This window comes from Rhinopithecus bieti, unplaced genomic scaffold, assembly GCF_001698545.2.
Source record: "Rhinopithecus bieti isolate Rb0 unplaced genomic scaffold, ASM169854v2 scaffold_5387, whole genome shotgun sequence".
Lineage (NCBI taxonomy): Eukaryota > Metazoa > Chordata > Mammalia > Primates > Cercopithecidae > Rhinopithecus > Rhinopithecus bieti.
In genome coordinates this window covers 411758-435029 of record NW_016804806.1, presented here as the reverse complement: position 1 = coordinate 435029, position 23272 = coordinate 411758, and the positions used below count along the sequence as shown (strand labels likewise).

General features: G+C 36.2%; 1 protein-coding gene across 1 annotated transcript in view; it reads right to left on the bottom strand.

Moving 5' to 3' along the window:
• ACSS3 (acyl-CoA synthetase short chain family member 3) overlaps positions 1-23272 on the bottom strand; it is a 184372-nt gene that overhangs the window by 81209 nt on the left and 79891 nt on the right. The window contains 1 exon segment of the mRNA XM_017870447.1: positions 1675-1826. Coding sequence (XP_017725936.1) covers positions 1675-1826 — 152 coding nt within the window.

Below are 23272 nucleotides of genomic sequence, written 5' to 3'. Positions count from 1 at the left end.
TTTTTTTTTTTTTTTTTTTTTTTTTTTTTTTTTTTTTTTTTTTTTTTTCTTCAAATGGAGTCCCACTCTGTGGCCAGGCTGGAGTGCCATGGTGTAACCTTGGCTCACTGCAACATCTGCCGCCTGGGTTCAAGCAATTCTCCTGCGTCAGCCTCCCAAGTAGGTGGGACTACAGGCCCACACCACCATACCTGGCTAATTTTTGTATTTTTAATAGAGATGGGGTTTCACCATGTTGGCCAGTGGTCTCCACCACGTGATCCACCTGCCTCAGCCTCTCAACGTGCTGGGATTACAGGCATGAACCACTGCGTCCAGCCTCTTGGTTCGATCTTAAGAGACTGTATGTTTTCAGAAATTTATCCATTTCTTCTAGGTTTTCTACTTTGTGTGCATAGAGGTATTTGTAATTGTCTCAGGACATTTTACATTTCTGTTGAGTCAGTGCTAATGTCCCCTTTGTCATTCTGATTGTATTTATTTGGATCTTCTCTCTTTTTTAAATAGTCTAACAAGTGGCCTATCAGGTTTTTTATTCTTTAAAAACTTAACTTTTGCTTTTATTGATCTTTCATATGGTTTTTTAGCATCTAAATTTTTTTCAGTTCAGATCTAATTTGGTTTTCTTTTGTCTGCTAGCTTTGGGATTAGTCTGCTCTGGTTTTTCTAGTTCCTCGAGGTGTGATGTTAGGTTGTTAATTTGAGATTTTTTCTAACCTTTTTGTGGGCATGTAGTTCTATAAACTTTCCTCTTACCATTACTTTAGCTATGGCCCAGAGAATCTGGTATGTGGTACATTTGCTTTCATTCAGTTCAAAGGATTTCTTGATTTCTACCTTAATTTCATTGTTTACCCAAAAGTCACCCAGGAGCAGATTGTTTAATTTCGATGTAATAGTATGATTTTCAGAAAGCCTCTTGATATTAATCTCTATTTTTATTTCATTGTGGTCTGAGAGTGTCATTGTTATGTTTTTTAATTTGTTGAGAATTGCTTGATGGCTGAGCACATGGTCGATTTCAGAGTATTTCTCATATGCAGATGAGAAGAATGAATATTCTGTTGTTGTTGGGTGGAGTGTTCTGTGGATGTATGTCAGGTCCATTTGATTGAGTGTTGAGTCCCAAATACCTTTGTTAGTTTTCTGCTTTGATGATCTGTTGAATACTGTCAGTGTGGTGCTGACATCTCCCACTATTATTCTGTGTTTACCTAAGTCTCTTTGTTTTTCACTTTTTTAACATATTTAATTTGGACTATAATTTTTCACATTTTATCTGTATACATGCATTCAAATATTGTCCCTTCATTTAACCCATTGTTCTATTTTCAAAAGACAGATGCTAGTATATCTGCATCCATCAAACTGTGCATTTTAAGTCACAATAGACATTTTGTCTTTTAAGGAAAACATAAGAAGAGTGATTTTTAAAAGTAATATTTTGGTAATATTTGAACTGAAATTAACATGATATAATATTTTAACATCTCTAAGCAGAGTTAAAATTCCAACTATTTCAAAATTATATTTAGACAAGTTATTCTTAATAACACTCCGAATCTTTTGGCTCTTCCTATAAGAGCATTGCAGTACCAGAAAAAAATATAATGTTCACTTATTCATTTTGATTGCACTTTCTAATGTCATTTGCCCTATGCATCCCAACATCACCTTGTCAGAGAGTACTGCTTCCCCAAGACTGCCCCAGGGTCCTGTTGACGGATTGCTCTAATTGCAGTTGGTGCTGTAAACAAGGCAGCTACTCCATGCTCTGCAAGCACACGGAAATAAGCGCCAGCATCTGGTGTTCCCACAGGCTTCCCCTACAATGAGATTCATTTAAAATGTCACTGGGTAAAATGTCTCATATTTCACTGACAGTTCAGTAGTTATACATTTAACACAACAATGTTAATAATATGGGGTTTTCAACAAATCTTAGTTTTAAAATATTTCCATGTTCTGTCATAAATAAAGCAAACCAAATACCCAGGCATAAGAGAGGCTGTTTGCTCCATTATAGTATCCTAAAAGCTTTCAAATTATAATTTCTTCTTCATCAAGTTTTGAAAATAAAGAATTAAAATACATATCACATTCAAATTAAGAACATAAAACATTCTTGTATTTGCCAAAAAAACCTAAATATGGTTGTTATGAATATTGAACTTTAACGTATTTTTCATGATCAGTATTAAAAGTGACAACAGTATTTCTCAAAACATTTGAGAAAAAAGAAAAATCTACAAAAGCAGTGATTCCTGAGCAATGACCTTTTCAGTTAAATGTCTCACTCCAAGAAAAGTAACTCCTATGAATTAAAAATAATCCAATAAGATGTGCCAAAGTGCATGTTTTCCACAGACTCAAAATAACATTATATATGTTCAATGGAAAATCATGCATAAAAATCTCACAATTTGGCAAGCCATGCAATTCAAAAGACAAAGAAAGGTTTAGTTGATATTTCTGAAAAGTGGAAAATAGGCAAGTTACTAAAATAAATCAGTAACTCTGCAAACATTCTAATTAACCCATAAAATCTATCTTGGCCAAGCTACATCCCCTTCTTCCGTAATCAATCCTCATCACTGCTACCTTTTCCTGTGTTTCTAAAGCAAGATGACTGGAATGTTAATATATGTTTTGGAAATATATATATATATACATATATATATTTCACAGCCAAACCCTTTTGTGGAAGTTGGAGGTAAACAAATGGCAACAGGGTTTTTTAATCTTAGATCATTTCTAACCTTAAAAGGGTTAAGATGTATTACTGATTTCTAAGAGAAGGGTAGCTGTATTTAATATTTCTTAAACCTCCCTAATTAAATTCTCAATCTCAGTTTCCCATGAAACTCTGTAAATGACCTGTAGGAAACACCGAACTAAGGTAAAAAGAGCAAAGGATTTGCTAGTAGCACACTCAACAATGTCCCCAAACAGGGAATAAGAAAAAAATGATGATATCCTGAGAGTTAGACCTATTAATTTTTTTTAATTTAGAAAAAGGAATGAACTATAAATGAGGTATAGGATAGTTGTCCAATAATTTAGATTCAATACTCATTGATTAGATCATTGATAGAACACTATTTTGTTTTTTTTATTATTTTTAAATGGTTTTCTTTAATATTCTTTAGTGTAATTATGTTCCTATTAAAAAAAAACTATTTCAACCTGTTTTATATTCTATTGCTTTCTATTTTGCCTTTTTAATACCAAAAAAAGTATTTGCTGCAGCTGGAAATTCATTTTGATTATCACAACTATCTAAAGCACTATTTCAATTTATTTCATTACTCTTCATACGAATCAACACATGCAAATAATACAAAAAGCTGCAAAATACAACCTGGCAACACATGTACATAATTTCACTCACAAATTTTGAAGCCTTTAGTACATAAGTCTGAAATGAGCCTGCAACTTTATTCCTTCTAACAAACAAGGTAAACATTTTATTTTTACTTTTTGATATGTCTCAGGCACTGATCAGTTCCTTGAGTATTAGACTGTGACTTAGAAAATGTGATCTCACCCACGTGAAAATGATTTATTAACTGACCTTATGCAACTGACTTACCCTGTCTATACTTCCATTTACTTGTCTGTTAAATAAGAATAAATCATTTTGCCAATGTTTTCTCAATAAGCTAAAAGCACTGAGATAATATTGTAGGATAATTTAACCTCCACTAAAGAAAGATATTTTATAGCCAATCGAAATTGAATTCCACGACAGTGCCAGTGTCATGAGAAAATAATTACTCACTAAAGGGTGATATTAATATCATAATTAAAATGATATCCCATGTAAGACCACCTACATAGAGGACACAGTATTTTACAGTGCCTCTAATTACTTATGTTTAATGATAACAATAAGGGCAGATCAAGTATTAAAAATACAGTCCTATGCAATATAGCAATGTTTTAGATAATTATGATACCATATTTTTTTGCTTTGTTTTGGTGGTTTTTACGACAGAGTCTTGCTCTGTCGCACAGGCTGGAGTGCAGTGGTGCGATCTTGGCTTACTGCAACCTCAACCTCCTGGGTTGAAACGATTCTCCCTGCCTCAGCCTCCCAAGTAGCTGAGACTACAGGTGCACACCAGAAAGACACAGGTGCACGCCTGAAAGACTACAGCGGATGAGACATCCTCTAAATAATTAAGGATTCCAAGGACAGAATAACCACGCTGAGATGTGCTCGTACAGTAGGCACACATCAGTGTAAACTTGCTGTGATAGGCAAAATTCTGTCTGCTGTTTTTAAAGAGTGAGTGTCTTAGCGGTCCATTATTACACACACACACACACACACACACACACACACAAAGGCATGGATCACCAGGGACATTTTTTTTTTTTTTTTTTTTTTTTGAGACAGAGCCCTGCTCTCAGGCTGGAGTGCAGTGGCAGGATCTTGGCTTACTGCAACCTCTGCCTCCCGGGTTCAAGGGATTCTCCTGCCTCAGCCTCCCGAGTACCTGGGATTACAGGCACCTGCCACCATGCCCAGCTAGTTTTTGTCTTTTTAGTAGAGACAGGGTTTCACCATGTTAGCCAGGCTGGTCTTGAACTTCTGACCTCAGGCAATCTGCCTGCCTCGGCCTCTCAAAGTGCTTGGATTACAGGTGTGATACCACAGTTTTACTGCACTTTTTCTATGTTTAGATATATTTAGTTATACAAATACCATGTGCTACAATTGCCTGCAGTATTCAACACAGTAACATGTCGTACAGGTTTGTAGCCTTGAGCGATAGACTATACCATATAGCCTAGCTATGTAGTAGGCTATACCACCAGGTTTGTGTAAGTACACTCTATGATGTACACACAGTGATAAAATCTATGGATACATTTCTCAGAACATATCTCCATTGTTAAGCAATACATGACTGTATTAGTAAAAAAACTACATCATGCTTTTTATAATATATGATTTTAACTTCTATTGCAAGTTTGACCCTGTACCAAACTAATTTTCATCAATATTATACTTATGGAATATAAAAATCATGATAATGTAGCATTACTATTAGAATAGTAAAGAAGTGATTCATAAAATCTCATGTTCTTTCATAAGTTAATTGAACATAGAAAAGTTCAATTGCTTTGTGTTTTACTGTCCATTCCCCAGAAGATAATTCAATGTTATGAATAAAATGTTTTCCTATTTAAAATTACTTTAATATTTATATACTTTAGTTTTTTCTTCTTTAAGACCTTCTGTTTGATGTCAAATTTAATTAAAACAATTATGATATTAAAGAAATTACCCATTTCAAAACAGTCTGATGATTAACATATATATTAAGCCCAGAATAATGTAAACATTTCAGTTAATATAATGCAGCATAGAAAAAGATCTTTCATCATAAACTACTGTTTACATACAAACAAATAATAAAGTGGGCAACACTGGTATATTTATTTATTTATTTAATAAATATTCTGGGAACAATTGTGTGAATAAGCCAGATAAGCTCCTGCTTTAATGGAACACACAGTCTCATAAGTTTGGATGTGTGTATGTCTATGTGTGTGTGTATGGGATAATATTATTAGAAATTGCACGGTATATGCTGCAAGCTATTTGTGTCCAATAAACAGAGAGAATGCAGTAATAAACAGAGGACTTGTATGTTCTCAGTACCTACCACCACCAGTAGCTTCAGAAAGCTGACGCAAAGCCTGTAAGAATCTTTTATTATTAACGCTAAATAAAAGTGACTCAATGGCTTATTGATTTTAATTATAATTCTCTCCTGCCTTCATGCACGTGCACACACACATAGACAAGCGTGCACACATAAGCAATAAAATATCTTCACAATGCTTTTTAAAAGTAGCCAGTAACACACTAAGCATACTGAACTGCCTAAAGAAAAAGACATTGATTCCGTCACTTGGTTTTCAGTAAGGGGCAATGACCAAGGCAATATTCAATTTAAAATAAGAAGATTCTAAGATTGCAGGGTTTTAAACAAACAACATATACACCAAAAGCAAGAATGCAGCCAAAAATATCAACTTTAAAGCTCCTCAAACTCAAACCTATGTGGTTACCAGTTGTTTATTTAATTTCTTTCTCCCAAACTAAGTCTACGTTATTAGTTGCTTCCTAGATAATAAAGGTAGAAAGGGATGTCTACAAAGATGAAGCCAAAATTCTAAGCTTTCAGCTGTTAGAAATTATAAAATTTAACCTCAGAGAGTTATAAAACATCAATTGCTAATATTAGCAAGATTTATAATGTGGCTAACCAGGTACAAAGCACAGAAACCAAAACAGTTACCAAAATGCCTTAATATTAACATCCATATATAATTTTCTACCAGTTATGATTCATTATATTAGTATGTATTGTAGATGACAAGCCCCCAGTTAGAAAACCAGTTACTGTCTCACCTTCTCACATATTTTCTACTAAGGTTAAGTTTTCAACATAGGAAAGTGGTGAAATACAACCACTTAGCAAAATTAAGTTATAATTAAACAGTAGAGTTAAATCTTTGGACAAAATAATTGCTTTATTATTAATCCTATGATTAATCCTATGATTCTATTTCTTCAAGTCTTGAGGTCAAGACTACTTGTGATTTCCCAGACACTGAGATAAAACTTTTTGAGTCAACTGCAGTTTTGCCTCTTTTTTGGTGGCAGGATTAGAAATACATCTGGTCTCTTTCTGAATACTATTTTTGAGAAATGTCACCCAAGGCATGTTTCCACAGCAGTTCTAAGGTGAAGACAGCAGCATCTTTTATCGACTAGTAGCAAATTTTATTTCAGCAGACAGTTTGTTTTGTTTATTTCAGGAGAGTAATAAAACTGGAAATAGCATTTGTTGAGTTCCTACTACAGCTCATGTGTCTTTATCAAGGGAGGAGTGCTTGGGATGGCAACATTTAAACTTAAAACTTGTTAAATCGTAAGCAGTTATCCAGGATATACTATTTAGTGAAAACAAAATCAAACTGCAGAATAGTGTGCACACGATTGACAACCTTCAAGGGAGATAAATTGTAAAGCTGGAACAGGGGATGGTGAGGTTTCCAATGTTTACCCTTTTGTAAGTTTTAAAATATGAAAAAAGAGGGTGTACAATCTCTTCAAAAATTGGCCTTTTCTTCCTCAATGCCCCTCTCTCTATAACTCACATTATTTTGTTCCAATTTTCAAAACGTTACTGTTGCTTTAAAGCCAAATGGGATAATTGACCTATGCCTTAAGATCCTCAGACGAAGGACTTTGTGTTGTGGCAGATGCTCCTTTAAGAATTGAAAACTTACTTGTAAATACAATCTGATTCAGATCAAACTGACTTTCCTGATTCTTACTTGCTAGAGATGTCCCATCACTCTGCTGGCCTCACCTGTAAGGATAGGCTGCCATCTTGTCTTTCTCCATCTTATTCAAACCACCATCTAATATTACTCAAATCCAGTGGTTACTAACCCTAAATGTACAGTAGAACTTCTTGAGATGCTTTTGAATGAAACCAATGTCTGGTGCCACTTCCAGAGATTCTTATTCAATTGGCCTTGATTTGGGCTGACCACTGTTGTATTTTAGTAATTCTAATCTGTGGTCAGGATTTAGAACTGATACATGGTCCTTTGATCGGCATTATCTCAGACAAGGCTATTTTTCAATACCAACCTGCCTGGTTGTCCTAATGGATGAGCCTAGAATGTAAAGCTAGCTGTTTTGAATTTTCTCCATTTGTTATAAATAAATGAGCTAAATCCAAGTGTTAACAAGTGAATATAATGATAATTGAAATCTGATTATGACCATACACAGAGGAAATTACTGGGGACAAATGTTTCATTGTCTTTAATTCTTTATGCCTTGCCCTATAAACCAGACTCTAGACTGGACATAAATGTCATGATTTATAGGACATAGTACCCTGAGTACAACTGACCTTTCTCTAGAGATGGAAGGATTAGCTCTGACCCAGAAGCTCTTTCTGTGTTACCCAGAGACATTTTAAGAGTATCCCTCTCCTCCAGTGTTCTCGTTGGTTGTTGATTGTATCACTACTTGAGAAGATCATATGTTAATTTCATAGATACAGAGTTTGTGGCCCGAACTTCAGAGGAGTTCATGGATATTCTGAAATTAAATTAAGATATGTACATATGCTCATTTTCCTATGGAAGAGGAGTCAATAGCTTCTATGGGATTCTGAATAAGAGTCTATAAACAAAAATTGTTGAAGTATATGAAAGCATCTCAAAACACAAAATGCTCCTCAAAGATTTTCTATTTGTCTCAGAAACAGCTTGGAGGAAGCAAGACCGCAGATGGACATGTAGAGACCATAACATCCCTTCATTTTCTGTTCCACAAGATAGGTAAATTGCCAAGACTACCCTTTTAATGCACTTCTGTTAAAGAGCTATAAATATTCTCAAAGAACCAACAATTTCTTGGTTAATCTGCGGTCTCCAACCAACCTTCCTTCTTTCCCCACTCCCCATTACTTTAATCATATAGAATCATCATTTTCATAAGTCAAAGCAGTCAAATATCAGTAATGCCACATGGTTCAGATTCATGCTTTCTATCAGTTTGCTATTTTGACAATCCCTCTTCACTATCTCCTTGTGGTAGGTCCCACACAGTTGCAATTCCTCAGGATTGAGTCATTTCCTTTCTTCAATTAAGGATACAACTCTGTGCCCAGGCCTGAGAAGCTGAGACTTCTCCATGGCTAAAGTTCCAAGACACAAATATCTATAAATCTATTATTTTTGAAGATATGTATGTGCTAGGGTCTGAAACATGCCTCCCAAAATTCATGTGCTGAAAATTGAATCCCCAGTGCAACAGTGTTGGAAGGTGGGGACTTTTGGAAGATGTTTACGTTAGGAGGACTCTGCTCCCATGAATGGACAAATGGTGCTAAAACAAAGGGTTTGTGGGAACCTGTTTGTTCTCTTTTGTCCTTCCGCTCTTCTGCCATGTAAAGATATGCTGGTCCTCCTCTCTGGAGGACACAGAAACAAGGCAGCATCTTGAAACAAGAGACAGAACCTTCCAGCACCTTGATCTTGAAAGTCACAGTCTGCAGAACTGTGAGAAATAAATTTCTGTTCTACATAAATTACCCCATCTTATCCCCGGAAAAAAAAAAAAAAGTTTACCTTTGGAAGAACTAATGTCAAGTAAATGAAACTGAAACTGCTAATTCTGCAGATGCAGTGCTGAGCAAATTAGGGATTCTGACATATTTAACATTCTCAGTAGTCACAGAGAGCATTTACCCCTAGTATAGCTCGTAGCTCATTGCTTCTAGCAGGACTATTTTCATCTCAGAGTTATTTCATGCTGAGGTGCAGTCACTCTGCTATCCTGTACTAGAGGGACAAATTAAGTTTTTTCTTATTCATTGTGATTAATGAGACTTTGCTGTAAGCAGAGAAATTAAATGGGTTCTTGCTTAATCACACTACCAGACTTCTGCCCAGGAAGTGAAGTGTGGCTATTCGATATGCATACTACAATTCAGCCTGAGGTTGCACAAAACCTGGTCCCTCCATAACATCCAATGCTTTGCCCAAAACAACCTTCAAACATGCTCAGATTTCTCTATGTCAAAAATGAAACAACAAACTTTCCTGTGAAATTGCCCTCCTAAAAGGGACTAATGACACCCTGATCACCAAAGTGCTCTTCGGTTGTCTTATTAATCTTTCCTCTGTAGCACTTGGCGCTGTTGATCCTCATCCTGTGAAAAACCTTCTCATCACCCTTCTTTAGTACACTTTGCTTTTCTGATTCTGCTGTTGGCTCCAGTTTCTAACTCTCAATTTATATAGTTTCTCTTCCTCAGCCTCAAGAATTTCCCAAGTTTCTGTTCTCAGTCTTTACCTGAGTAACTTGATCAAATCTGACTTTGCAATGTCATATGAATATCTGAGTACAATCTTCAAACTCAGTGTTACCAAAACCAAAATTATTGCTTCCCTCTCCACCAGTTGTTCTTCCTACTGTGGTATTTCAGTTGATAACTGCCATTTTATTGGTTGTTCTAGCTGAAGACATCAGAGCCATTTTCAGCTCCCTTTTCATCTCTTACAATAGCCACCTGACACCCTAACCTCCTCCTCAATGTTCTGATAACCGATATTCTAGTCCTAGCTACGTATCTTGGATATCTTGGACTACACAACAGCTTCCCAATTGTCCCTCTCCAGATTATGGCAAGGGAATCCTGCTTTTGAATCCAGCGAAGCTTGTTTCAAATCCCAGCTCCAGTCCCCTGTGCCACTGGCAAACGTATTTGCTGTCTCTGATTCTAAGTTTCCACAGCAGCTGTAAATGGGGGACTTAAAATATCTACATCATGGGTTTGTGCTTATAATTAAAACAATGTATAAAAAGTGCTTAGAAGAGTTCTGATCACTCAACACCCAATGAATAATAGTTATTATTAATTTGTATTGTCTCATTCACAAAATTCTCCCTATCTACTAGTTGCAAACTTCCCTTAAAAACCTAGTGCAGATTTTTATGCCACCATGCAGGAGTTAAATGTAGAGTATTTATCATAGGTGATGACACCAGGTAGTTTACAAAGAAACTGTCTTAGCTTCTACACAGCGTAAGAGTTTGTTATTTAGGTGTGTCTTGATTTGTTTGCTTTCTGCACTTTATATTAATCTTAATTCCTTGAATATATTGTCAAAACCTTTGGTAGAAGAACCATATCTGATATTTATTCTGCTTCCCCATCACCTTCTAGCATGACTTGGAGCTAACAATAGACCTTAATAAATATTGTTGATGGAGCCATGACAATAGCTGAGCTTGCCAGCTCCAACATAAAACATATACATAAAGAGAAAAATAAACTCAAAAATAAATATTTTTTAACAACTAGTCACGGGAGAAATCTAAAAGATGCTAGCATCAGCTTTATAATCTTTTCCAGTTGAGAAGATCAAATTATATAGCCTGAATCAGAGTAATAGCTGAGTCATCATTTTTTCTCATTGTATATACACAGAAGGCAGATTGCTATAGACTAGATTTTTTTTTTAAATGTTATTTTCCATTACATGAAGGGGAGAAAAGGACTATGATGTATCCAATTGAATATACTAGTTAGCAGAATCATGGCTACGTATCTTAAAAGGAAGTCACATATTTCTGTCTTTAAAAGAAGCAAATCCCTGTCCTTAAAAAGGGAATAAACAAATTAGAGAAAACTGGTTAACATAAATAAAAATACAAAATTCTTGCAAAGAGAAAACTACGTACGTGGAGATAAAATTATACTGATCCTGTGTAATTACACTGAAAATGAAGCCTGGGAGGGGTTAACTATTCAGAAGGTGTACATGTGAAAAATACAGTATAGGATGACTTAGTGGAGATTACAGATACAGGGAAATACAGAAGTAATTGAGATGTTCATTGAAGATACTTTGGGGATGACTTAGCAAGAGTATTAAATGCAAAAAGTAACTTGGGAGCCTCAATATTTTCAAATATGAGACTTGCATATTTGGAAATGGCTTAAAGTTTCAGTCCACGTATATAAAGTGATAATAATTACTCTTATTTAAACATGTATAAAATATACAATCACGTGTTGCTTGATGATGAGAGTACATTCTGACATACGTATCTTTAGGTGATTTTAGCATTGTGAAAACTTCACAGAGTGTTTTTACACAAACCTAGATGGTGAAGCCTACCACATACTGAGGCTGTATGGTATCACCTCTTACGCCAAGGCTACACATCTGTACGGCATGTTACTGTACTGAATACTGTAGACAATTGTATCACAATGGTAAGTGACTGTGTACCTAAACATGTTTAAGCATAGAAAAATAACTGTAAAAATATGGTATAAAAGACAAAAAAAAATGCTACGCCTACATAGGGCACTCACTAGAAATGGAGCTTATAGAACTAGGAGTTGCTTTGTGTGAGTCAGTGAGTGAGTGGTGAATGAATATGAAGATCTAGGACATTATTGTACACTGCTACTTATTGTATAAACACTGCACACTTAAGCTACACTAAATTTCTAAAGTAGTTTTATTTCTCCAATAATAAATTAAGTTTAGCTTACTGTAACTATTTTACTTTATCAATGTTTTGATTGTTTTAATTTTGACTTGTAATAAGACAGGTTAAAAGATAAACACATTGTACAGCTGAACAAAATTATTTTCATTGTTTACATGCTCATTCTATAAGTTTTTTCCATTTTAAAATTTTCATTTTTTAAAAAACTTTAAACTTTTTTTGTTTAAAAACTAAGACACAAACATACACATTAGCCTAGGCCTACACAGGATCAGGATTATCAGTATCACTGTCTTCCATCTCCACAATTTGTCTCACTGGAAGCTCTATAGGGGCAAGCATGAAGCTGTCATCTCCTATGACAATAATGACTTCTTCTGGAATACCACCTGAAGGATCTGAGACTGTTTTAGAGTTAACCTTTTTTAATATGTAGCAGTACACTCTAAAATAAAGATAAAATGTGTAGTATAGTAAATACACAAACCAGCCACAGTCGTTTGTTATCTTTATCATGTATTAATGTACTGCACATAATTGCATGTGGTATACTTTTACACCATTGGCAGCACAGTAGGTTTGTTTATACCAGTAGGTTTGTTTACACCAGCATCACAAACGTGAGAAATGAAATGTGCGACAATGTTACGATGATAGGAAATTTCCAGCTCCATTATAATCTTATGGGATCACAAAGTATATGTGGTCTATCATTGACCAAAACATTTTTATGTAACACATGACTGGACTGTATAAAAAAATAACATTTTTGAAACGTTTGAACTACTTTAAACTACACTATTCTATTTCATTCCTAAACAAATATAAAGAGTACAGAGTTCATCTCTACAAGAATCATTCTATAAAGAAAGGTTAGTGGCAGCAGCAGTGGCCCATCTGGAGCGGTTGCTGTGGAGACAACTTTCCAAGCTGGCAGGATAGGATCCCAACCCTTCAAACCGCAGCTGCAGCCACCCAGGCATGACTATGGACCCAGGCATCCCTGTGCTCTCGGAGGCCCAGAAAGCCCTGCTCCCCGCACAGGCTCAGAAGTGCCTGCTCCTGCTGCATGGCCTCTCCCTGCTCCTGGCACCTGCTCTGATTTCGTAGCCAAGTTGTGGCCCTATCCAGGTGATGTCACAACACAGCTGAGTGTGTGCGCACTCAAGGCATTGTGGACATGCCAGCCCCCTGCCTCCTTGGCCCCCTCTGAACTTTAGGCACCAATGAGCACAGGATGGGGACCAAGCAGGGCTGAGGATGGTTCAGCACAGGCCTGCAGGTGCCCCTCGGCATGGACAGCCAGGTGCTATCGACAAAATGTTGATGACAGCAGGAGGTAGTCAGGTTTCTGGGTGGAAAGGGGAGGGTCCCCAGTGAAGCCCCACCTTCAAGGCAGGAACAGCCTGAAACCTGAGGGCAGGGATGTCAGTTCTAGGTGGGGTCCCAGGCCCAGAGTGAGAACTTATGGTGCTTTTTCCGGGCCATCCATGGCCACTAATAGGCCAATCAGCATGCATGTTCTCCCTTCTGAAGCCCATAAAAACCCCAGACTCAGCCAGACTCACAGAGTTGAGGGACAGTTTGCCTGCAGATAGGAGTTACCCATTCTGGAGGGCTGCAGACTCAATGGGATGACTTGCCTGCCAATAGGAGGTACCCACTCTGGGTCTCCTCTCAGCTGTAGGCTACACAGATATTGGGATGACCTGCCTCCAAATAGGAGCTACTCTGTCCGGGTCTCCTCTTGCCTGTGGACAGGACCTACCCACTTCACGTCTCCTGAGAGCTGGACTGTTGCTCAATGAAGCACCTTTTTGCCATGCTCACCCTCCAGTTGTCCGCATACTCATGCATTCTTGACATGGGACGAGAACTCAGGATCCACCAAATGGCTGAACTGAAAGAGCTATAGCACAAACAGGACTGAAACACGGCCCACTGTCCCTGCTTGTCATGTTGTGGATGACAAGGAGAGAAAAGCTGTGGCCCTTTGGGCAGCCCAGACCTGGGGGCTCCCCAAGCCAGGGCTGTGACAAACTCTTTAGCATGGGATCCAGGCCAATAGGACAAGCTGAGCACACCCTGCCAGGACAAGTGGGCAAAGTGAGCCCAGCAGGCCCAAGTAAAACTCAGACAAAGGCATCACCAGCTGCAGAGGCTTCCAGCTGGAAAAGCAACACCCCAAGGATCCTGCGACATTAGGGTTATCTAAACTCTCCCTTTTGTCTGTGAATTTAAGAAAAAAGCATTCAAAAAGAGATTATCAAGCTGAATACTATAAAGTTTTCGAATATTTATGCAAGGTTGAAAAACTAGTAATGATAATGCCCATCAAAAAAATAGAAGTGAAATATTAAAATGCTTGGTAATGGCGAGTCAGGAAATTCTCTGTGTTATTCGCTGATTAAAACTTTCAAGTTCACTTTTGTTTAACTCACAAGTCCTACGCTTGAAGGATAGATCTGCAAGGGGAGAGACCACCGAGTTTTCTTCTACATCTTCTGCCCATTCTTCAAAATTGGTAGTAGCTGGATCAACACATCCCTGTGTGCTGATTTTTTTTTCTTGTTGCTGAGAGAATTAATGGGCTCCAAAGAGAGCTGCCTCTAGTGCTCTGATTTGAATGATTCAGTGTTATGAGGACAAACAGACTTTGAAAGAAGAAATGTGGAGTAATATTCAAGCATTTAAGTAACTGGATTACAGGAGAATTTATGTTTAGTGTTTATATGTTAGAATTCTATTCTGGGAAATAATACATTTGTATTTTTGAATAATAACTATAGCTTATAATATCTAGAACCAATTATACGATTATATCCTGCGAATTATTCTAAATATTCTAAATATTTTTTCACAGATTAACCAATTGAATGCCATAGGTATTATTACTACTGATAATTATAGTTGAGAAAACTAAGGCAGAAATCAGTAAAACAACTAGTTTGAGGCCAATTAATAAACAGAAGTGTCAGAAATCATACCATGGCAGCCTTAAGTAGTATGCTTCCTCTCCAATACTAAAAATGCTCACTAATTTAAAGTGAAAGTTTACTTCAGTAAATATATTTGAAGAATCAGCATTCCCTAACTATGAAAAGAAATTGGAATAAAGTCCAGAGTTAAAAATTAAAATAAATTACCAAATAATATATTTATTCAAGAGAACCAATTAAAGTGAAGAAGATTCTCAAAAGTGAAAATTGAGAGAGTATGTGTCAACCCTCTCATTTTAATGATTAAAATATGAACTCCCAAAGAGGTTTAATTAATTTCCTTAAGTCATATAGGTACATAAAGGCAGAGCAAGATAACAACACATATGTTAGTATTTCTAGTCCAGTGACCATACTCCTGTACCACAATTCAGAATTTTAAATCCTCAACTTTCTCTAATTCAATTTATTGCCTGAGAAGGCAGAGTATGGCATATACCTTCAAAGTTAATTGTTGAATTATTAACAAATGGCCATCTACCCTGGCTAATCTAGTGAACATACTGAAGAATTTATTGAAAAGTCTTCTTGCTGTGATGTACACCATGTGTGAAATGCAAACAAATGTAAAATGAGAGAAAACTTATATCCCTTGACTGGAAAAAAAGACTGTTATTACATAAAAATGACAAGTGCTATATCAAGACCAATTATACCAATCAGTTTATGGCTTACTCTCAGGCCAGATTTAAGGAGAAACAGTAACTACTAACATTCCATTTTAGACCTATGTAATACCCTAGCCAAGGAACAGTAATCTCATTTCTTGCTTAACCACACCACTGTCATTGTGGAAGCCTGGGCTAACTGTATCATGAAATTGAAATATGTGTACAACACATACTTTTGCACATTTGTACACAGCAAAGATAAGGAGAAAGGCAGGACCCAGAAAGATTTATTTGCCTTAGAGAAACAGTGTTGGATTTTGATTCTGCAGATAACAGTCTGGTAAAGGGGAGAAATACTGGAGAGAAGAGAGAGGCCAGGGAGCATATCTCTGTATAATCACCATTTGCCATCACACACATGCATGCACATACGCACTAGGCTGCTAGCTAAATTTGTTTATACATTGCATTCCTATGTGAAAAGATTGCTCATTTTATCCCTTCTCCTTGGCAAAACCATCCTACCAAATATCTTTTCTTGTTCATACAAGGATAGGGTTAGATCTATTGGAATCAGTGCTCTATTAATGAAGTAGATTTCTAAAGAAGTAGCATTCATTTTTTCCTCTCAAAAGTAAAGACTAAATTATTCAGAATTGGTTTCCATATTTTAACTGGTCAATCCAATTTTCCTCCAAGAATTACATATTTTAAACATCTCATACTCCACTGACTGAGCTGGCCAGGTGTTCTGTATTTAAATATGTTCAATTCCATTGATAAAAGTAAATTTCTGTCTATAAAACATATAGCCTGACTTATTCCTTTATTATTTGGTAACTTTATTATTCCTTCCTGGTTTTAGGAATATTTTGTTCCTCTTTTCCTAGGTTCTTGAGATAGGAGCTTATATTCTTGATTTGAGAGTTTTCCTCTTTTCTAATGTATCTATATAGTGCTTAAATTTCCCTCTCAGAAAATAACCTATTTAAATACAGGTGTTCTGTATTTATGTTGAATTCCATTGATAAAAGTTAATCTCTGTCTATAAAACATATAGCTTGACTTACATAAGTTGCTCATGTAGTCCTGTGGTAAAAAAGAAAATTTAAATTACTCTTACTCATTGATAGAAAAAATCTTTACATGTAAGTCAAGTTTTCTTTCTGATACTGTCATTCGGGCATTTATTTAACAAACACTGAATATATGTCATTAAGGCAAGGAGCTGAGAATTGATGGTGGACACAAACTCAGATGACTCCTTCCCTAGTAGAGTTAGAGGAAAGAGTGGGAAACAAACACATCAAAGGAGCCTAGAGACTAATATGAATCTGCAACTTTTATAGAAACCACCAAGGGAAAGTGCAGTGTGCTAAGAGACTATGATAAAGGGGTTTGACCTAATCAGAGAGGTCAAGGAGGGATTCCCTGAGGAAGTGACACCAGCTGAAATCTAACAGACAAGTAGCATACATTTCAGGCAATGTTCCTGGGACAAGAACGAACATAAGATTAACTGCGGGGAAACAGGGGCGTGTGGTACATTAGACAAAAGCGTGTTGTACCTTAGAAGGAACGAGAATGATTAGGATGGAGCAAATGGCCAACGCTTTCAAATGCTGAGAAGTCAAGCACAGTGAAGACTGAAAATGCCCATTGGCTTTGAAAAAGTAGAGATGACTGTGGATGTTAGGAAAAGCTGTAGCGATGGAATGATGGGGACAGCAATTGGAGAAATTCCATTTCTTAATCAGGAACTTACTCTGCAATCTTCTCCAACTGCTGTTGGAGCTACTGAGTGTAGACAAGGCCTTAAAGAGAGAATGTTGTAACTTCCAGGAGATAAGGGATTAAAGATTTTTGTTGTTTGTTTTAATGAGTTAATTTTATGAATTTGTTTGAAAATGTGGTAATTATCAGGAAAATAAGCAGATTTACATGCAGTTGTAAGAAATAATGCAGAGATATCCCATGCACCCTTTACCCAGTTTTCCCCAGGTGTAAAAACTGCAAAACTACAATCTGTTATCACAATCAGAATACTGATACAGTCAAGATACAAACCAGTTCATCTCTAAAAGGATCCTTCATGATGCTCTATATGGCCATATGTGGCCATTGCTGATATACAGAAACACAATGAATATTTGTATGTTCATCTTGTATCCTGAGACTGGGTTGAACTCACTTATTAGTTATGGGATTTGTTTGTGCGTGTATTCTGTAATTGTCTATGCAAATAGTCATGTCATCTGCAAATAAAGACAATTTTATTTCTTCCCTTCTGGTATGTATGCCCTTTTTTCCTCTATATTTCTGTTTTTATTTATTTATTTATTTATTTATTTATTTATTTATTTATTTGACGGAGTCTTGCTCTGTTGCCCAGGCTGGAGTGCAGTGTTGCAATCTTGGTTCACTGCAACCTCCACCTCCTGAGTTCAAGTGATTCTCGTGCCTCAGCCTCTCAAGTACCTGGGACTACAGGCGTGTACCACCACACCTGGCTAATTTTTGTATTTTTAGTAGAGATGGGGTTTCACTATATTGGTCAGGCTTATCTTGAACTCCTGACCTCATGATCCACCCTCCTTGACCTCCCAAAGTGCTGGGATTACAGGCATGAGTCACCACACCCAGCCTCCCTATACTTCTTTATTAAATGAGCTAGAACTTCCACAGATATGTTGAATAGAGGGTGAGAGTGGAAATTCTTGCCTTGTTTCTGAACAATACAGGAGAAGCAATCAGGCTTTTATGATTAGGTAGCAGCAGGTTTTTTCATAGGTGATCTTTTGTCAGGTTGAGGAAGTTCCTTTCAATTACTAGTTTTCTGGTAGTTTTTCATTATGAATGAATGGTGAATTTATTAAACAACTTTTTCTACATCAATTAATATGATTATATAGTTTTTCTTTAGCCTATTAATATGGTAGATTACCTTGATCAATTTTCAGATATTGAAGCAGCCTTGTACCTCTGGAATAAATTCCACTTGGTCACAGTGTATAATTCCTTTTATATATTGTTGAATTGTTGAATTCAAAATATTTGCTAATATTTTGTGAAGAATTCTTGTATCTATCTATATGTTTATGAAGGACATGCATTTGTAGTTTTTTTTTTTTTTTTTTTTTTTTTTTTTTTTTTTTTTGCCTTTGACTTGTTATTAGGGCAATACAAGCTTCATTAAATGCTTAAGAGAGTGTTTCCTCCTCTTCTATTTTCTGAAAGAGATTGTGCAGAAATGGTGTTGATTCTCCTTTAAACATTGGTAGATGGCACATGGGGTACAGAAATACCAAACACCCCCGCCTCCTCTTCTATTTTAAACATTGGTAGAATTTTCCAGTAAAACCATCAGTGTCTGGAGATTTCTTATTGGGACTCCATTTAATTACATATTGGATTTTCTTAATAGTAATAAGGCTATTCTAGTAATTTATTTCTCATTTGGTGAGTTTATGGTTTTTGAGGAATTAGTCCATTTCGTCTTCATCTAAGTTGTCAAATTTATGTGTGTTGAGTTTCTCATAGTATTCCCTTATTATTCTTTTGATGTCTGCAGGTCGTTAGTGGTACCTCCTGTTTCATGTGTGGTACTGGTAATTTGTATTTTCTCTCTCTTTTCTTTGCCAAGCTTATAGAGGTTTTTCCATTTTATTTATCTTTTCAAAGAACTAGTTTTTTGTTTCATTAATTGTCTATGTTTTTATGTTTTCAATGTTATTGATTCCTGCTCTTACCTTTATTATTCCTTCCTGGTTTTAGGTATATTTTGTTCTTCTTTTCCTAGCATCTTGAGATAGGAGCTTATATTCTTGATTTGAGAGTTTTCCTCTTTTCTAATATATCCATTCAGTGCTATAAATTTCCCTCTCAGAACTGCTTTAGTTGTGTCCTCTGACATTTTATATGATGTACTTTCTTTTTCAATCAGTTTGAGATATATACACAGACGTGTGTGTGTGTGTGTGTGTGTGTGTGTGTTCCTGGATATTTCCTATTTGACCCATGGATTATTAAGACGTATATTGATTAGATTCCAATTGTTTGGGGATTTTCCTGTTAACTCTTTGTAATTTTTAGTTTGAAAATACTGTGGTCTTAAAATAGACTTTGCATGACTTCAAATATTTTTAAATTAGTTGAAGTTTGCTTTGTGGCCCAGGTTTTGGTTTATCTTGGTAATTATTCTGTGGGCATTTAAAAAGAATGTGTATTCTGCTGCTGTCGAGAATAGTGTTCTATAAATGTCAATTAAGTCTTGTTGGTTGATGATGTCAAGTTTTTCTACATCTTCACTGATTTTCTATCTGTTGTTTTATCAATATTAAGAGGGGAGTGTATCTAATGATAACCTGAAATATGTAACTGGAATGCATAGGCACAAATCATATCAGAAGCCAAAATGCAGAATGGACATCAGTCAACATGACATATTTGTGCATGAGCTGAATATCAGCCTTGAATACATGTCAAGAGGCATGGAAAAAAGATAACACTTTCATACGTACTAAATAACTAGATTCAACAAAATGTAATGACCAGTAGAGTGTGAGATGCAAGGAAAATGAACTTAAGAATCATTCACAGATTCTCAATTTGCATTACTGCATGAATGGAGGTAACATTACCAGAAACACAGAGTGCACTGAAGGAAATATGGTTTGCAGGGTGGGGTGGAGATACAGAACTCAGTTCATGTCATCTTGAGCATAAGATGTGTACAGACTATTCAGAGATGTCTAGCAATAGGTTAGTACTCAGCAGGAAAGCCAGATATAAAAAGGGGATTTAGGAGCCATGATTTAATTAATGATCTTCAAATATAACTGCTTGGAGATTATCCAGGAAACGGAAGCAGAGTAAGAAAATAGAGCAAAGACTATGATCCTGCTAAACTCTAATGTTTAGGACCAAAGTGAAAGAAACAAAGAGAAGAAAAGAAGAACCAGCTGTCAGGATGGAAGGAAGAAAATGAGGAGTAGAGTTTAATTTAGTTCCACAAGTATTTGTTAATTGTGTAGTGTGTGCTATGCACTGTGCTGTGAAACTGGCTTTTATCCTCTTCTAGATGATAGCCTCTTCTAGATATAAACATATCATTCCAGTACATTGTGGCCAGCTCAGTGACAGACATAAGCTCGAAAGCAACAGGACCACAGAAAGAGGCACTGCACACAGCCCAAGATCACGAGACGAAACTTTCAAGACATGGTAACATCTAAGCAGAGTCTACAAGGAGAGTAGGAGTTAACCAAGAAAGGAAAAGAGGAAAGTAATACCAGATAAAAGAAACAACATGAACATTAGCAAAGGAGCACGGAGCTCAACAGAGAGGAAAGGATCACCTAAAGGAATGGTCAGCAGGCCTGAACTCTAGTAAGAGAAAAAATAAAATCAGATTAAAGAAGGCCCTTTGACTTTGTCACTTATGAAGTCACTGGTGGCCCCTTCTGCCGCAGTTTCTATGAAATGAAGTGAGCATAAATCAGACTACAGTGAGATGAGGAGTGACTGAAAGAACACGAGGTTCAGGAATGTGGGCAGGATATTTTTTCAAGCAACTTGGTGGAGAAGAAAATAAAGATGGCATAGCTAGTGCAGCCGTAAAAAAGGATGAATTCACGTCCTTTGTAGGGACATGGATGAAGCTGGAAACCATCGTTCTCAGCAAACTATCACAAGGACAGAAAACCAAACACTGCATGTTCTCACTCATAGATGGGAATTGAACAATGAGAACATTTGGACACAGGAAGGGGAACATCACACACCGGGGCCTGTCATGGGGTCGGAGGTAGGGGGTAGGGATAGCATTAGGAGATATATCTAATGTAAATGACTAGTTAAAGGGTGCAGCACACCATCATGGCATATGTATACATATGTAACAAACCTGCACGTTATGCACATGTACCCTAGAACTTAAAGTATAATTTAAAAAAAAGAAAAAAAAATAATGTAGTGTATTGCCTGGCATATAATAAGTGTTATGCAAATGTTTGTTAAATAAATAAAAGGAAAGATCTGAAAAAAGAAAAAACTTGATGGCATAGCTAGAAGTAGGCAAAGGTCTAAAAGACTTGGTTTTATGATCAGAGAAAGTTAAAGACATTTATAAGTTGTAGAAAACAAGCCAGAGTGCAGAGAAAAGGTTTTAAATTGTAGCTTACTTCAGTCAATCATTCACACAACAAATATTTATAGAGCATCTACACTCTACTTGACCAAATCATTCCAACATAGAGACAAACAAACAACCCTCCATCACAGTGTTAATATCATGTTTTAAATAAAATTGAGAAACAATAAAAGCCCATGGTAAATAGTGCAAAACATGTATGTATCTCAATTCTAAAGCAGCTTAATAGTTACAACCACAAATATGTTAGCATCTTTGGCTTTGTCATATTTATGTAAGCAATGCCACAATTCAATATAAATATTTCAGTATAGAGGTTTAATTTGTTTACTTCAAGAGAAATGATTTTAATTAAAAAATTATATTACAAAGACAATGGTAAGAAATGATTTGTCAAGATTGTTTTGTTTTAATTATTACAAATACCTAAATGCATATTCTGTACCCAAGATATAAAAGCACTATACAAAAGACATAGAGTAGTATATGAATTCCCAAAAGCATATCAAGTCTGCAAGATATAAAAGCATGATACAAAAGTGTAGAGTAGTATATGATGGTTTAATACTTGTGTCAAAGTCAACCTTAATATTTCTTAGCATTCAGAGACAGAAAACCAGCCAGTTAAAAATGAAAGAACACAAATGGTCTTTAAGTGATATGAGGCCTGGAGTATTCCAGAAAGATTGAGAATAGCCTCTCATGTTTTCAAATTCATTGACTTGCAGAAATTTAAGACTGCAAATTAACTTGAAATCATTTAATACTATTCTCCACACCCCACATATAAAATTCCCTTTACTTCACAATCTTTGTCTGGTATTGACAGAACACTTATGTGAAAGAGAGCCTTGTATTTGAGAAGTTGTCCATTTGTTCTACTGCCAAGCATTTAAATTTGTCTCTGATTATTCCCAAAATATAACCCTCTGTAACTCTGCATTACAAGACTGCATAATTTATATGTAGCAACTTTTTAAACATCAAAATATTATTATAGTATCTGCACATTAAGTGTATTATTTGTCAGAGTAGTCATTCCTAATTCCTTCTTTTTTTTTTTTTGAGATGGAATCTCACTCTGTCACCCAGACTGGAGTGCAGTGGTGCAATCTCTGCTCACTGCAACCTCCGCCTTCCAGGTTCAAGTGATTCTCCTGCCTCAGCCTCCTGAGTAGCTGGGATTACAGACATGCACCACCATGTCCGGCTAATTTTTGCATTTTTAGTAGAGACCGGGCTTCACCATATTTGGCAGGCTGCTCTCGAACTCCTGACCTCAAGTGATCCACTTGCCTTGGCCTCCCAAAGTGCTGGGATTATGGGCGTAAGCCAATATGCCCAGCCCACCTCTTTCTTGTATACATTATTTTCATGCTACTCCATTATTTCAGATCCTTGCTTTTTTTTTTTTTTTTTTTTTTTTTTTTTTTTT